The sequence below is a fragment of the Periplaneta americana genome, chromosome 12, assembly GCF_040183065.1.
Source record: "Periplaneta americana isolate PAMFEO1 chromosome 12, P.americana_PAMFEO1_priV1, whole genome shotgun sequence".
NCBI classification, from domain to species: Eukaryota; Metazoa; Arthropoda; class Insecta; order Blattodea; family Blattidae; genus Periplaneta; species Periplaneta americana.
The window spans coordinates 111,645,196-111,661,689 of record NC_091128.1 but is presented as its reverse complement, the minus strand read 5'-3'; the positions used below and the strand labels follow the sequence as shown (position 1 = coordinate 111,661,689).

General features: G+C 32.6%; 1 protein-coding gene and 1 long non-coding RNA gene across 2 annotated transcripts in view; one reads left to right on the top strand and one right to left on the bottom strand.

The window, feature by feature from the left end:
- Positions 1-13,456, top strand: part of LOC138710832 (glutamate receptor ionotropic, kainate 3-like) — a 79,823-nt gene extending 66,367 nt beyond the window's left edge. Inside the window, exons 11-16 of the mRNA XM_069841977.1 lie at positions 2,172-2,355; positions 3,874-3,995; positions 4,235-4,382; positions 5,452-5,621; positions 6,789-6,910; positions 8,568-13,456. Coding sequence (XP_069698078.1) covers positions 2,172-2,355; positions 3,874-3,995; positions 4,235-4,382; positions 5,452-5,621; positions 6,789-6,910; positions 8,568-8,797 — 976 coding nt within the window. The 3' untranslated portion in view covers positions 8,798-13,456. The remainder of the gene's footprint in view (positions 1-2,171; positions 2,356-3,873; positions 3,996-4,234; positions 4,383-5,451; positions 5,622-6,788; positions 6,911-8,567) is intronic.
- Positions 2,078-15,074, bottom strand: LOC138710833 (uncharacterized). The gene is made up of 2 exons (XR_011335313.1): positions 13,731-15,074; positions 2,078-2,334 (listed from the first exon to the last, which is right to left on the bottom strand). It is a non-coding gene; the product is annotated as an uncharacterized lncRNA (long non-coding RNA).
- Between the last annotated feature and the right edge of the window lie 1,420 nt (positions 15,075-16,494).

The window sequence follows — 16,494 nt, the reverse complement described above, 5'->3', positions numbered from 1 at the left end:
AGTTCGTTAGCAATGTAACCATATCTTTCCTTCTAAATAATTAGGGTGCGAATTAAGATTTCAGATGAGGGGGGATAGAACCCTAGATAGAGAATACCATACATAAAATTATTATTATCCTCATTCGATACAGCTCAACGCTTGGTTGCACTGAAGTGCTTGTCTTGCATTTTGATTATAATAATAATTATATCCATGAGCAGGCTTAAGATAAGATGTGTAATTCCTAAGTTATTGATTGTTGTCAGCTTGCCGGTGATGATAATACAACAATATTATTTTCTTTGCTTACTTTATACTGTACTTTATAAAATATACTTTTATTAAAACAATTATATTTTGTGAGGGGGGATAGAAGTTATCTCTGGCAGGGATGTTAATATGAATTTATGAGAAGGGGATAACGATCCAACGGGGGGGGGGGGGGGAATCCCCCATCCACCCCGTTAATTCGCATCCTGTAAATAGTAATTGTTACAGTATTGAAAAGGGATGTTAAATAAAGAACTACCATTGGCTATTTGTCTGTCAATTATTATTGCTGGATCATAGCTACATTTACCCACTTCTTGTCAGAACTGCAAGTGTATTACATATTTTATAAAAACACTATAAATAATTTCAATCAGAAATCTAAACCAAATGCTTCATGATATTAATGTACATTATATTTATATAAGTGACATTAAAATAATAGGACCACCTTCCTTCTCAAAAATTAACATTATTATTATTATTATTATTATTATTATTATTATTATTATTAATTTATTTATTTATGTATGTATTTTAAAGTCATCCATTATGCTGTCCATTCATCGTCATTTTTGTCATTAATTGTAATTTTCTGTATGTGTAATAATTATTTTTGTGCACTTTTTTATTATTTTGTCATTATCAATTTTGTCATATTGTAATTGAGGGGTTGGGTGCAAGAAAGGTATTTCTCTCAAATGCAAGTTTTGAGAAAATTGATGTTGAAAATTCAAACCGTAATGATGTTACCAATGCACGCCTTTACATTTTGGGTACTCCTCACCTCTATGATCACAATATTGAACTACAACTTGGTAATCATATGCATAACAGATCAGAACACAATAAAGCGTTTTACTCAAAAAGGACACATCCTCTAAAATGCCCTTCTTGCACCCAGCCCCTCAATTATGCTTTGTGCTGAACTGTTATTGGCCTCTGGCTATTGTACAGCACAATAAATAATAATAAATAAATAAATGATAAATAAATAATAAATAAATAAATTATTATTATTATTATTATTATTATTATTATTTATTTATTTATTTATTTATTTATTTATTTATTTATTTATTTATTTATTTATTTTAAAGTCATCCATTATTCTGTCCATTCATCGTCATTATTGTCATTCATTGTAATTTTCTTTATGTATAATAATTATTTTTGTGCACTTTTTTATTATTTTGTCATTATCAATTTTGTCATATTGTAATTATGCTTTGTGCTGAACTGTTATTGGCCTCTGGCTGTTGTACAGCACAATAAATAATAGTAAATAAATAATAAAATTATTATTATTATTATTATTATTAGCCTACTGTCATTACCAGGACTCCAGGGGTTACTGCAACAATAAATGGAGTAAAAACTGAAATATGAAAAATATATTTAGTGTAGCATTATTGACAGCAGAAATATACCACGCCTATCATTCACTAACATTCATCTTCCAGGTAGTAGGTAAGACATATGGCCTTGATCATGAACAAGAGAATGTTTTAGAATTCTGTCTCTGTTCATGGTATAAACGTTATATTTTCAGTTCTTTCCTGTGTTCTTACATTTTATTAAAACAGATTCCATCCTTATATCTTGCAATATTTCTTCATTCCTCTACATTGTTCCATTTTGTATAACATATTGTATAACTAAAGAATATGTTGCTATTGTATATGCTTCACAAAGTAAAAACATTACAACAAAATGAAAGTAATACCTATCAAATTGCTTACGATCAAACAGGTGCATTAAACTATTTTATGCATTTCAGATCATTAGGACTTTTCTTCGATGTCCATTCTATAAAATAAATGTATAAAATAATATTTCCGTTTATTTCTCAATAGGCATTTGAAAGGAACATAATTTACTTTATAAACTAATACCGTAAACAATGTTTCTTGTTACAGGGAATTCACACTAAAGGAAAGTTTCTGGTTTGCACTGACATCCTTCACGCCACAAGGAGGTGGTGAAGCTCCTAAAGCTCTGTCTGGGAGGACACTCGTAGCAGCTTACTGGCTATTTGTAGTACTGATGCTTGCCACCTTCACTGCCAATCTGGCTGCCTTCCTTACAGTGGAGAGAATGAAGGTAAGTGTTTAAAATACATATTATAATTCTAACATATCGTGCTCATTATATTATAAAGTGAAATAAAAAAACAAAGATGTAAACATATTTTTCGAAAAGAACAAAAGAGAGTCCAGGTAATTTAAAACAAAGCAATGAAGAGGAAAATCGCCTACAAATTTTACAAACAAAACATAAACCATTTCATAGCTTAACTTCAAAAATATAAAGCAGTGATAAATTCAGCAGATAGCCCAGGGGGAAAATTCTACTCCAGTGACAAAATGTCTCCCTCAGGTCCAGGAAATTCTGTACATATAAATGATTTAATTTAATAGTATGCTATTTGTGGTAAATTTAATTCCAGTAAACTCAACTACAATAGTATATTATACATTAAGGGAGAAAAATGCATGATTTTCCCGAGGTAGCTACATGATTGTACCAACACGAGGGATTTATCCCGAAACCTACAAATCTACCAAGAGAAAAACTGTTTCGATCCAGTGGTGTATATACTATTTTTTCCACGACCGGGAGTAAATTTTCACATTTTATTTCTAATATTCTTATTGTTGAAGTTCGCTGGAGTTATTTTATTGAGTGCATATGTACAGATGCAAAGGAAATGTCATTGACATGTTTCATTGCTACGTTAAATTTCTTTTCCTATGAAGGAGATGTTATATTTCTCTCCCAATTTTGGTAACCTAGAAACCAACCCAGTCGGGAAAAAATTACCGGTAATTGATCTTTTGTTTTCAGTTCTATACAGTACAAATCGGTCCAATAATATGGGTTCTCTCATACCAAATTTTATACCATAACAGTACTAATAGTAATGAAATTAATGAAATAGAGTAGGCCTAACCTTAAAAAAGATTGATGTAATCATCAGCTGTGCATATACATACAATTATTATTATTATTATTATTATTATTATTATTATTCGTAAATGTAGTGAAACGCATTACCGTAGAAAAAAAATCCCTATAGCTTCACTCCATCCAGTCTTCCCTCTCTCTGCTGTTTAATTTTTCTTCCCTACGAAAAACAATCTAAAATCATCACTGCTATAGGGAGTAAATTCCCTCATTTGTAAGCCATGTAACAGCAAATCGTAGATTACCCTTATCAAACCAACAATATTTCACAAAGCAAGTAGAGCTTCAACCTCTAGAAGTTTCTGTAAGATTTGCGACACACAGAACTCTGAGTACCTGTCCTTTAGCTTCCCTTTTCACTCTTATTCAGTTGTCACTCCATTACATTCAAATCATAATTTTATTTGTGAACAGCATGTGTAGTTTAAAAGGGACGTTAAGTAATTATCTTTCAATATACCATACTACGATGACGAATGAAAAGCAAGTTTCCTTAATTTTGACACTTCCTGAATCGAAGTGCCATTCTTTCTCAGTAAATCATGTTGGAAACTGAATTTAAATCCTTATTTCATTACTGATAAAATCAGTGGAATTATACATGTTTACTAATGAGCAGGAAAATAGTTTTCTGATGCAAATTTAAATTTTCAGTCTCCTGTTGCATCACTAGAGCAGTTGGCAAGACAATCGCGAATCAACTATACAGTTGTCAATAATTCAGATACTCATGAGTATTTCAACAACATGAAAAATGCTGAAGACGTCTTATATAAGTAAGTTTATAAAATCTTGTATGTTAACGTTTATAAACCTCTCGAAGTTGAATAATAATAATAATATTTATAGATCATGATGCATGACTTTGTTTCTGTGTAGACCTACAGGATATGTATAAGTGGGCAGAACACAAAATAAATATCCCTTTACTGTTATTTGAATGTGAGTCTTGTTATATGTGTAGTTCTATGTACTGGTATGTAACACTTAATTGTAAAATATTCATGCATTACAGTGTGTGGAAAGACATCACTCTGAACAGTTCAAGTGACCAGTCCAAATATAGAGTGTGGGACTATCCTATCAAGGAGCAATATGGTCATATTCTGCAGGCCATAATGCAAACAGGACCTGTTGAGAATGCATCAATTGGTTTTCAGAAGGTACAGTTAGCAATTTAAATTTAATTGAGACCTGAGTGAAGGGATTTGGAATTCAAATATTCCACATTTCATTGCAATATCATTATATTAAATGTGTAATTCATACGTGTAATTAATAAGTACGTAATAATAAACATTTCACAAGTATGTTGAAAATGGATATCACAAAAATAAGCCAAAAATCTTACAGATATGTGATTTTAGTGTATAGGGTACACTTATGTTTACAGTAAACACTAGTATTTTTTTTTTTTTCCAACAAGAAGAATCTTATTACGCCAAGGGATATGTTAGGTTATAAATTAATATAGAAATATGTTATATTCAACTAAAGGGAGAATTACAGTAAATACTAGACATAAATATGTTATAAATTAAATCACAAAAGCAAAGGTACAACAAGGTTCGAAAAATATTTTGCATAAAATTTGAGAATAAATTCTTCCACAATACCATATAACAGGCGATCTAATAGTTCATATTTTTTTTTTTTTATTTTGTCTGTCACATGGGAACAGTAGGTGAAACACTGTTTCTTCAGAATTGTCACATTTGTACACATAACCATCTGGTGACTCAAGATGAAAACATTGTACTAGCTTTTGAATTTCCCATGTCCTGTAAGGAACTGTATTATCTGTAATACAATTTGGTATAAAATGAAGAAAAAAAACATGTCTCTAGTGAGTTTTGCATTGTACAATTTACCCAGAAATCGCTCCATTTCTTTTCTAAGAGTCTTCTTCATGTGAGAATTTGAACAGACTGCATAAATATATTTCAGATTAGACTTTGCTGAATCTTTCACAACATAATCGGCTCTCTAATTTCAAAAACTTACAGTATGACCTTTGACCTATGTGAAACATATTTCCTAATTTTATTTGCAAGAGGATGTGTATTGTCTTTATAATTAATCGCACACAGAGAAGCCTTAGAGTCGCTGTAAATACAGACACTGTACTTGTTTTTGGTACACCATCTTATCGCGTGATCCAGAGCAAAACAATTACACCAGTATTACACTTTAATTAAAATTAATGTCAATCATTAATCATGTTTCATTCAGGTAATAGACCAGGAGGAAGGAAAATTTGCATTCATCCATGATGCTGCACAGATTCGTTATGAAGTGTCACGTAATTGCAATCTTACTGAAGTTGGAGAGATGTTTGCTGAACAGCCCTATGCTATTGCAGTTCAACAGGGCAGTCACTTGCAAGAGGAGATAAGCAGAAAGTAAGTACCTAGATATGGCAGAATCTTATGCCAAAGTAAATTAGTTCTTGGCGACAGAGGCTCATTAGATGCGAACAACCACTTCTTGGAAACAAAATGCACAACTACAGGTGACAAATGTATTTTACACTAATAATTCATCAGGTATTTTTTTACTTAAATCCTTTGCATAAACTAAAACTGCTGGTACACGACAGAAACAAAGGTATGCAAGCAAGAGAAATACAGCAAAATGTCTAATTTGAAGAGATTTAAATCATTGCACAAAATGAATTAGCATAAATTAGAGACATACTGTGTGTAACATCAGATATCAGTTAAAATTATTTAATTACATCTTCACAAACTATTTCATAGTTAAGCCATTGCTAATAGCAGTTCTCAAGAAAACAAGCTTACGAGTAGTTAATATTTTCTTTTGTTATATTTTATAAAACAATAGGCATACATATTTCAGTGGTCTTGTAGCCAGAGGCCTTGCGAGCCATAGCTCGCTGATCCCTGAAGCATTGGACTCTCCTATAGAAGAGTGACTTCCACAGCCCTTCCATATGGGATCACTCCTCTGTGGAAGGGAGTCCGATGCTTCAAGGATCAGCGAGCTATGGCTTGTAAGACCACTGGCCACAAGACTACTGAAATTTTTTGCTTATCTAAGCACTAAAGGAAGAGAGCAGAAAGCTCACAAAAGCAACTTAAAAGCTTCATAACTAATTATAATAATAGGCATACATAATAATAATAATAATAATAATAATAATAATAATAATAATAATAATAATGGCAGAGTTAAGACCGTAAGGCCTTCTCTTACACTCAACCAGGATTAAAACTTGCTTACATAGTTGAACATAAAACTAGATCGGAATTAAGTAATTACATACTGATACAATTTAGGTACATAATGAGATCAAAAAAGGTAGTTACATAAAAATTTACATTATAAAATAAAAATAAACATAGTGGAATACATATTAATCTTGTTAGGATCAAATATGAATCACATAAAAACAGAAGACGATAATTCAATAAAAAAAAAAAGTACTTTACTATTCAAGAAACAAGTTAAAAAAAAAACTAAAATATAATAAAATAAATATAAATTAGTACCAGTATAAGTCATGATTTATCACAATCACTGAAATTATTATTCTCATCTTTGTATAGGATCCTGGATCTTCAGAAGGATCGTTATTTTGAGACTTTATCTGGAAAATACTGGAATTCTTCAGCAAAAGGAGATTGTCCTAACAATGACGACAGTGAGGGTATAACACTAGAAAGTTTGGGTAAGTGTTCATTTGTTCAGCCGTTATATATGTTTATTGGTTGATTAAAGTTTTAAAGAAATTAAACATAAGAGTAGACATTATACAGTGTGTCCTACTCGAAGGTAATCCTTTTAGTTTAAAGAAAGTACAAGTACAAAAAAGTTTACTTATCATAATCTGTATGAAATGAGGTTGTCACAGTAGGTGCTGAAAATGTCCTCCCTGAGCGTTAATGCACTACTGAACACAACGCTGCATGTTTCTGAAGGTGTTTTCCAAAACCTCTGGGTCACTCCCTAGATCACGTGCCGAATGTTCGCCCGTAAAACAGAAGATTAGAAATAACCAGTGTTCTTTTTTCTGGCAAAACGCACAAGTGTTCCGGCACATTTTTATTGTATTTTTCACAAAGAAATCGAGAAATATGTTGATATGCATTTTTTTTTAATTCCGCTTAAGCTTTGAAAAGACAAAAAGGAGGTTAAAAAAGACAAAATTCCCGTGCACTAGATAATAATAATCTCCCAGCCATAATAATATTATTCCACACAGAGTTCCGCCAACTTTTTCTCCAAAAGAAAGGACTGGTAAAATAACATATATTAAGAACGAAAACAAATTTGCGAAAACGTTGAACTACTGACTTGAAGGCTTCATAGACCTAGAACAAATGGAAAGATGATTTCTATTGAGAACAAAACAAACCAAAGGACCTGGTTTCTGATCTAAGATAAAGAAAGGACCAATAAAAATGTACCCGGTAATAGGAATAATATTCTAATAAAAAACAAAACGAAAAATATTATGCATACTCATATTTATTAACAGTACCAGTACTGATATTCATCAAGCACTGTAAATACCGGTACCGGTACCGTATTTAAAATATTCTCTAATTATATCAAAGAAGCAGAATTTAAATATATAATTATATAATATGAGAATCTAAGTTTCATCCTCATATATACACAGTGAACCGTAAGTAATGTCGTTAATTTCAGAGGGTTATTTCTTCAGATATTTCAAACAAAAAAGTTTAATACAATTTTCCTCGTTTTTGCTTTCTTTTCGAGATAAAACTTATTTTATATGAAAGATTTCATAGCATGTTTTGGGAAAGCCATTGACTTAATTCCCAATATACTCAGTCAGTTTAAGAGGCAGTGTATTATGTTAATAAATGATTCAAAGAATTTTACTTTTGTCCTTTAAATATGCAGAAATTTGTTTCGAACAAATATAATATTTTAAAATTCCTTTTCGTATTTGTTCGAATCAAATTTCTGCACATCTAAAGGGCAAACTAAATTCTGTCAATCATTTATTATTACAAAACACTGCTCTCTTAAACTTACTGAGCATATTGGGAATTAAATCAATGGCTTTCCCAAAACATTGTATGAAATGTTTCATATAAAACAATTTATTTCTCGAAAAGAAAGCAAAAATGACCAAAATTGTATTAAACTTGTTTGTTTGAAATACCCCAATGAATAACTCCCTGAAATTAACGACATTACTTACGGTTCAACACACATATATATATATATATATATATATATATATATATATATATATATATATATATATATATATATATATATGTTACCATAGGTAATTCTTGAATACATCTAAACTAAAACAAACTTCATGCATTTGCTATTGTTCATTTCAGGAGGAGTATTCATTGCAACTCTGTTTGGGCTGGCTTTGGCTATGATTACACTCGCTGGAGAAATATTCTACTACAAGAGAAAAAAGATGACAACAGTATCAGCCCCACAACCTCCGATTGAACAGCCCAAGAAACAAATTACTATTGGCAAAGAGTTTCGTCCTGTTATGGACAAAACGATGCCAAGAGTGTCTTACATATCAGTTTTTCCCCGAAATCAACTCTATTAGCAATTTGTTACGCCCACTGCTGAACATTAAGCAAACTCAATTTATTTTATCACTATGTACTGAGGATTTTCTCCGAAGTAACAAAAAAATTATATTGATATGGTTAGCAACTATGATAACACGCTGACATAGTTTCTGGCTATGACCAGCAAAAATGATGATTCGATTCCTTTTCGAAGCATAAGATTTTGCTTACTACCGGTACCATAACTTCAGAATGGCTCTGAGACACATGCCTCTATCATATTAATGAGGACCTGAGTTACAGATAGTTGGAACCCCCTTTGATGTCACTAGAATCTGTAAACAGGATGCTGAATTAAGAAAATGTGGGATGTGACTGTGTACTGCAACAACATTAATCTATTACACAACGAAACACAAAGTTCCCCTGTGTAACTTGCAAATTAATACAATCGCTAATGGTAATTACCAATAAAATATAATTGAAACTGGCAAAAAATAATATCGTACTTTATTATTAGTTTGTTACTTAGATTCACTTCTGTATCTCTTTAAGACACACACGAGAGTGAACAATGCCCGAAGAATGGTAACTCTACCTATGTGTTCTCTTGCTTCTTCATAGAATGTAAATAGGAAACTTTTCCTTTATCTTTTTTTATGTACTCTTCAGCCACACAAATGTACCAGTATTGTATTCTATACCATTAGAGACCCCGAAAGATCTTTAGGATGGAGGGCTGTTAAGGCTCCCACCATACAATACAATCGGTACTGAGTAGCAGTAAGGATGTCAGTCCTACTTGCTGACCATCTTTCCCACCAAGGAAATACGCCTGGTACTCATTTCTGTTAGAGGCTGAGTGAATCCCAGGCCCATAGTGCGGCTGGAAGGATTAGACCAATGGAAAAAATCCATGACTCCATCGGGAATCAAACCCACTATCTTCCAGCTTGCAGCATAATGCCACAACCACGACGCTACTATCCATCTTAAAAGATGATAACTACGACGATGATGAAGTGATGGAATTATATTGAGGAATATAACATAAACCAAAAAATTCTTCCATAAATTCCATTTGAACTAGCCAGAATTCGAACCCGGAAATCTGGCATCAGAAACTGGTGCTCTAGCTATTCATTTAACAAAGCTTTACCTTCAATGGCAGAGATAATATAATGACATATGAGACCCAATTCTCAATATTGTGTATACATTTTTATCACCAATATAAAATTGAATCTATCTACATAATTTCAATTCCAATAAAAAATTTCATTTAACTGCATTTTGGTTACTGAAGCACATGATGTAGATGTCTGCTGGTCTACTTCTCTAACATAATTTCTGGAACACACCTTTTTTGGAACTTCTTACCATGTTCACAAATGAAATTTACAACAAAAGAGAGCCTATTAATCTATTACCGATACGTTCTGTAGGTGAAGTCTTTTATTCTAAATCAACAGAAAATGTTATATTTCTTTACACAGATCTACTTTAAGCAGTAACTGAAAAACCGTTATTTTACTTAAAGTTGTTTGAATGAATTATTGCATTTTTACATTATCTTAGTGCAAGTATTATGTCCCAGATATAAAATTATTTTAATAAAACAATAGCTGAATTAATTAACTATTTATCCAGTATTTGCGATCTAAGTAAAATATTTTTTAAGTTAAAGAAAATAAATCAATGATATTTTTCATATGCCAAGTTATGGAATGCTACCCTGTTCAAGGTAAAGCAATTTCAGCACATTCTGGCTGAAAACAGGCAAAGTTATCTCAACTTAGTGCAAATGTCATGTTTGTATATTTGACAAGAGTCAGTCTGACAGTGATAATTACAAGTAATCCCTACATATACTATGGAAGTTTAATATGTCAATATACGTCTATGTGGCAATTATCACTCAAATAGTCATTCAGCATCGAGATCCTAATGCATGAACAGATCACCGCATTTATTTCGTGAACAGTCATGTGAAACTGCATTAATCAAAAATAAAAATGAAACATTTAATATAACTAGAGTGTAAGTTCTCATTTCTTTAATCTTAAAATTGCTCTCATAGAGGCACAGTTGTTCTATAAGATGCACCATAATTAATCATTCATATTCATAGTATAAGTTTAGAGCACTGATTTCAATGTTAAACTGGTAAAATAACATAACAATGACAAGAATGACCAGTACACATATATTATCAAAGCTCAAACTTTACTTTTGCATATGATAGCAATCTTAATTATGTGAGTCACAATTATTTCACATACCATTGGAAGAATATTCAACATATGGGGGTCGAATGTGCCTCTATTTATATATTTTATTACCAATGACTCAAAACCTGAACATTTTACATTGACAGAGAACAAGATGTGTCAGTATATGGCAACCAATTTATGACTGCCAGTTGGAACTAATGTCATTTGTAAATATGATGACAGTTGTTTCAATATATTATGGTGATCAATTTGTAATTAGCAGTTGGAAATAATGTCAGTAATCCTACATTTACAGAAGCTTGTAGGCCAGAACACAATTACAGTAGTACCAGTACAATACGAAAAAATACAAGACCATTAACTCACATTCCATCAGTACTGGTAATCATATATTGGTTGTCTTATAATAAAAATTTAGATAATGTGCCAATTAAAAAAAATAATAATAACCTCTCTCCTTAAGGAAGTTGATTTCTTGGAGTAATAAAATTACACCACAGCAGTGTACATTAGTTTAATAAACAGATCAGTAAGCTCATTTGTTGTGATCAAGATTTATGAAAATGGTGTTTAAATATTCTAAATAAGAAGTACCTAATTATAACTTTGTATACATTAAAGGTCGTGCACAAATGTAGTTCTATCTATTGCAAGGGATTTTTATTGAACTACTTTTGGTTTTTTTATTGTGAATCATATTACAGATAACAAAAAGTACAATTCTGTATCCTATTTTTTATGTACAGTCAACTCTTGGTTACACGCAAGAATGACACTCAAGGTTTAAAAAATCAAAATTAATCCAAGAACTTAATACAACAAGATATTTTATAAGTAAATCTTAAATCTAATAAGTAAACATATTCTGGAGCTATCTGAATGCTTCTATTGATGTTACAATACTAACACACACAGAAATATACAAAACCAATAGATAATTAACTACAAACTACCTATATTCACAGCTTAAAAAAAATATCGGTACTCAAATTTTCACAAAATAATCAGTACGTAACACACTTTTTTATTTAAGCGAAACAACTCTTGTCCACTGCTTTGGAGTAATCGTCAGCATGTAAGAGTGCAAAACTAGTGGGCCCAGAATCGAATCCTGGTTGGAACAAGTTGTCTGTTTGAGGCTTTTCTGGTGTTTTTCTACAACCCATTAAGGGCAAATGCTGAGTAACTTTCGGCATTAGACTCTGGACTCGGTAATTTGCTAGGAGACGTCGTTGCATATAGACCACTTTTACACTAAACCTAAAATTTGTTTTTGCAAGATATACTTAAACCCTAAACTGACCTAACCTAACCTTTTCCTTAATCTGTGACAGGTTAGGTTAGGTTAATGTTTTAGTATACGTTCACGTTGTATACACTAAGGTTAGGTTTAGTGTAAAAGTGGTCTATATGCAACGACCTCTCCTAGCAAATTACCCTAGACTCATTTCGTCATCATTATCACTTTCGTTTTCATTCATCCTGCCTTCTTCCACACTCATGTCATCCTATTACACACGGTTAACAGAATCCGATCTCATGAGTGTCCCAACCGCAGAACAGCATTCGTCATAATCCCCAAAAAGTAGGCAGAGACTCAAATGGATACACATTATACACAGTAATATGCGTGGCACCAGCAAAGGAAACAAAAATCCTTAATTGATGAAGTTCCCACAAAACCATTCTGTCATCCAATAAACTATCGCCTTGTCCCTTAAGCTAATTTAATAGACTGTAAATATGCAAATCAAGAACACAAAGATACGCCCAAGGATTGATGTTTCACGTGCTTGCTCATTGGTAGGGGGAAGCGAAATCAAAATGTTAGTCAAACTGTGGCCACAAAACACTGAAACGTTGTTAGCAATAATTTTTATCCTGATTAAGCCACATCATGGATAACCTGTTCCCAAGTAAGTTAATCAAGAGTTGAATGTACATTCGAATCTGAGATACCTAAAATTACAGATGGTTCAATAATTTGACTTCATGATTCTTCAATCAACTTAAATCCAAGAAGTGACTTCATGTTACAGACTAAAAATTATATGAAAATGAATATAACATACAAACATGAACAATCATATTTAAAATTTAAAGAATTATAACGACTTCGGTTAAATTTTAGCCTACTCAAATTCATGTCGTATTATCATGAGATATTACCTATTAGTAACTCTTTAAATAAAGTACCAATACTTAAGAACTGTTGAATCATTAGCATTATCAGTACTACATGCAGATTGTACCAAATATTTTACACTCATTACTGAATATATTGTCAATTAATTGCACTGATGATTCACCTCCATACGTTATTTTCTATTTGTAGTCAATACAATGTCTGAGAGAGAATATGAATATTGTGCTAGCAATATTATTTTAATAAATTTTATTTTATTTTTTGCGCTGTATATGATATTAATAAATAGTTGTCATAAGGACTGATAGTTTAATAAAAAAAATTGAATTATTTTATGTAGTACCAAATTCTATACAATATGTAGCAGACGAATAAATGGATGAATGTCAAATGAATTAATTAATTAATGATGTTTAGGATTGAGTTCGCCTTAGGTTTGCCAAGTTTTGCCAGGAAAAAAAACGAAAAATTTGCAACGATATGTTTATTTTATTACATTGAATAGAACCTGTTATTTACATTATCTACATTTAATTCAGTGGCGAAGCTAAGATGTAAATACTGGGTAGGCTGAGAAAATTTGCTTACCTTGCTTCTTTTTATACAGCAGACGTTTCTTGACTTTTCTATAACAATTTTTTGTGACATAGACCCTACAAGAAGATGATGACCACTCATTTTCACCCCCAATCAGAATACAGGTATAACAAGATAACTTTATTTGTCTCACAGCACTCTGTTAGCCAAAGATATTTCTTCTACAATAAAACTGAAATTTTCTATTTTGTCTTCCTCCATCTGCTATTTTAATATGTAAATATAGTGTCGATATTCTATCTTTGTAAGCTCATTTCGGTTCTTATGCCCAACTTGAAAATGGTTTCTCTTTTAATTCTGCAAATAATGGCCTCAATGTTCTTTCAATACAAGCCATTTTACACGAAATTAGTATGTAACACACATATGCATGCACTTTTTATTAAACTAACAGTCAACAATGCAGCACATTCACAGAAAAAGAAAATCCCTCCTCCTCGGCCTCCTTTCAAGCTTGTGAGTGCCCCTGCCTGTGAGTGAGGCTGTAGCGCTTCGTTATACGGCTTGCAGTGGAATGACTGCCAACATATATGGAAGGATCGGAGTGAAACCAAGTGTTATGATACATCGTTATTACGAACTTATACTGTTACTAGATATAATATCTCAAATTTTTTGTAAGCCTCAAAAATTTCTTAAGAGCTTCGCCACTGATTTAGTTGCTTTTAACAATTTTTCATCCTGTTTTGCAAATTAGTGAAAATGTTAACAAATGAAAGATAAATTCAGTAGCCTACAATTTGTAATTCTCCTTTGATCAGCTCAGGATGATTCCTGTTTATAACAATTGTCCATTTATTCTTCACTAGTATAAAACCCTTCCTAACAAGGCATTAGAAGCTGAAATGCTAGTAGGAACCTTAATTATGATTTTATGATTGAAACACTTTCTTTATAAACTTAAAAAAAAAAATTAAATCACTTACCAACATCACTTCCTTGATAATGATTACACTCTAATAAAACAACCCAATCTCACGAAATTCCTCACACAGTTCATCAAGATACATAAATTCTTGTAGTCTCAATATATCAACCTCATTTTCAAAAATAGAATAGTCTAATTCTCGACTCCTTGAAAAACTATGTAGGCTAACTTTCAATACCGGTACCGATATTGATTAGTTTCTGTAAAATTATAGCATTTTTTTCAAGATAATGCAGCACATTGGCATAAAACTCACAAAAATGTTAACAGAACTATTAAAAAGAAAGTGTCATATACCGTATATGTAATGTGATTGGAATTGCAATATGCCAGGGCTTCCAAAATAAGATCCTTTAATGTGCGTGGATTAAAGAAAAAAAAAAAGGAAGAAATAGTCTTACGGGCAAAAGTAAAACGTAAAGCTTACGGGAAAAACGTAAGACCTGGCAACCCTAGTTCCTCTGTGTGTGACTCATATTGGTGAGCGTACACAGTAATCCCATAATGTACGCCATAAAGTGGAGATCCCTGGTGTTTGCAGGATTTTTCTCGTTGCCAAATTCCAGAATGGCCTTGAGGTTCTCCCAGGAATAAAAGACAAACAACGTGATGCTAACACCACCAACTCATTCTAGTGTCGTAGTCATGAAAACATGGAGCTCTACCTTAATGCACCCCCACCCTCCAAGCACCTTCATGACTTATGAAGAGGATACCTTTACCTTTTTCTTTTTACGTATAAAAAGTCTTTATATTTGGCATTGTAGGTCTCCAAACAGTGTCGCCATCAATTTTTGCCTGCAACTTTTTCAGCACCCTCTAGCAAAAATGAAACTTTCTGTATTGAATCTAGCTACTTTTAAACGAGTATTTGGCGACTTTCCGTACACTTCAGTTGGCAACACTGTCGCCTCCTGCTTTGTAAGGATGTCGTAAAATAAGTGTTAAATTAGAATCGCTTATAACTTTTGAACAAATAAACATATCGAAACGAAAAGTAAACCATCACGTAGACAAAGCAGTCCTGTAACATCCGCACGAAACTGATCGGACCCTCAAGGCTGGCGAGACTGGTGAGGCATGTTTGCTTTATACAGAATGTCCCAGAAGTCCGTACATTAAATTTAACGGATGGTAAGAGAGAACAAAATTAATTTTGCCAGACAACTTAGGGTCGGCGTTGCGCCGTTACCCCACTTGTGTAATGATCATTGTGACAACGTCGGATCTCTCGCTACCAACATTACGCAAAGCTGTCAAGTGCACAACCGCCATAGTGAAGAGATGCGATTATTTTCGAAAGCTATTGAGAAGCATTTTATAGGTTAGGAGCTCGTACCTACACCCACCTCAGCTATTTTTCACTATACAAAATGCCCAAGAAGCAAGAAGTCCGTGCATTACATTTAATGGATGATAAAAGAAGTCAAAACAAACATTGTTTTGTCAGACAACCTAAAGTCGACGTTGCTCTCTTAGACGGCGTTATAGTTAAGAGTTAGGAGCTCTGCGTCACATAAAGCAAAAGCATGTCACCCTGCTGGGTTGAGCTGTTTCCTGCCCACTCTGTGAACAATTAGAGATGTAAAAGTGAGAGACATTGAACAGAGCTCACTGTCACGACACACTCGATGCGCGATGGCACATGTCTAGTCCGCTGCCACCAAAATACTGTTTCTTAGGCCCTCATCATTTAGGCTACAGCAATGGTGTACATTAGCATACGGTACCCATGTGATCCCATAAGAACTCCAGACTGGTGAGGTCAGAAGATGTTGGTGATTAAGCCACAGATTCACTATGGCCAATCAGCCTGTCTTGAAAGTC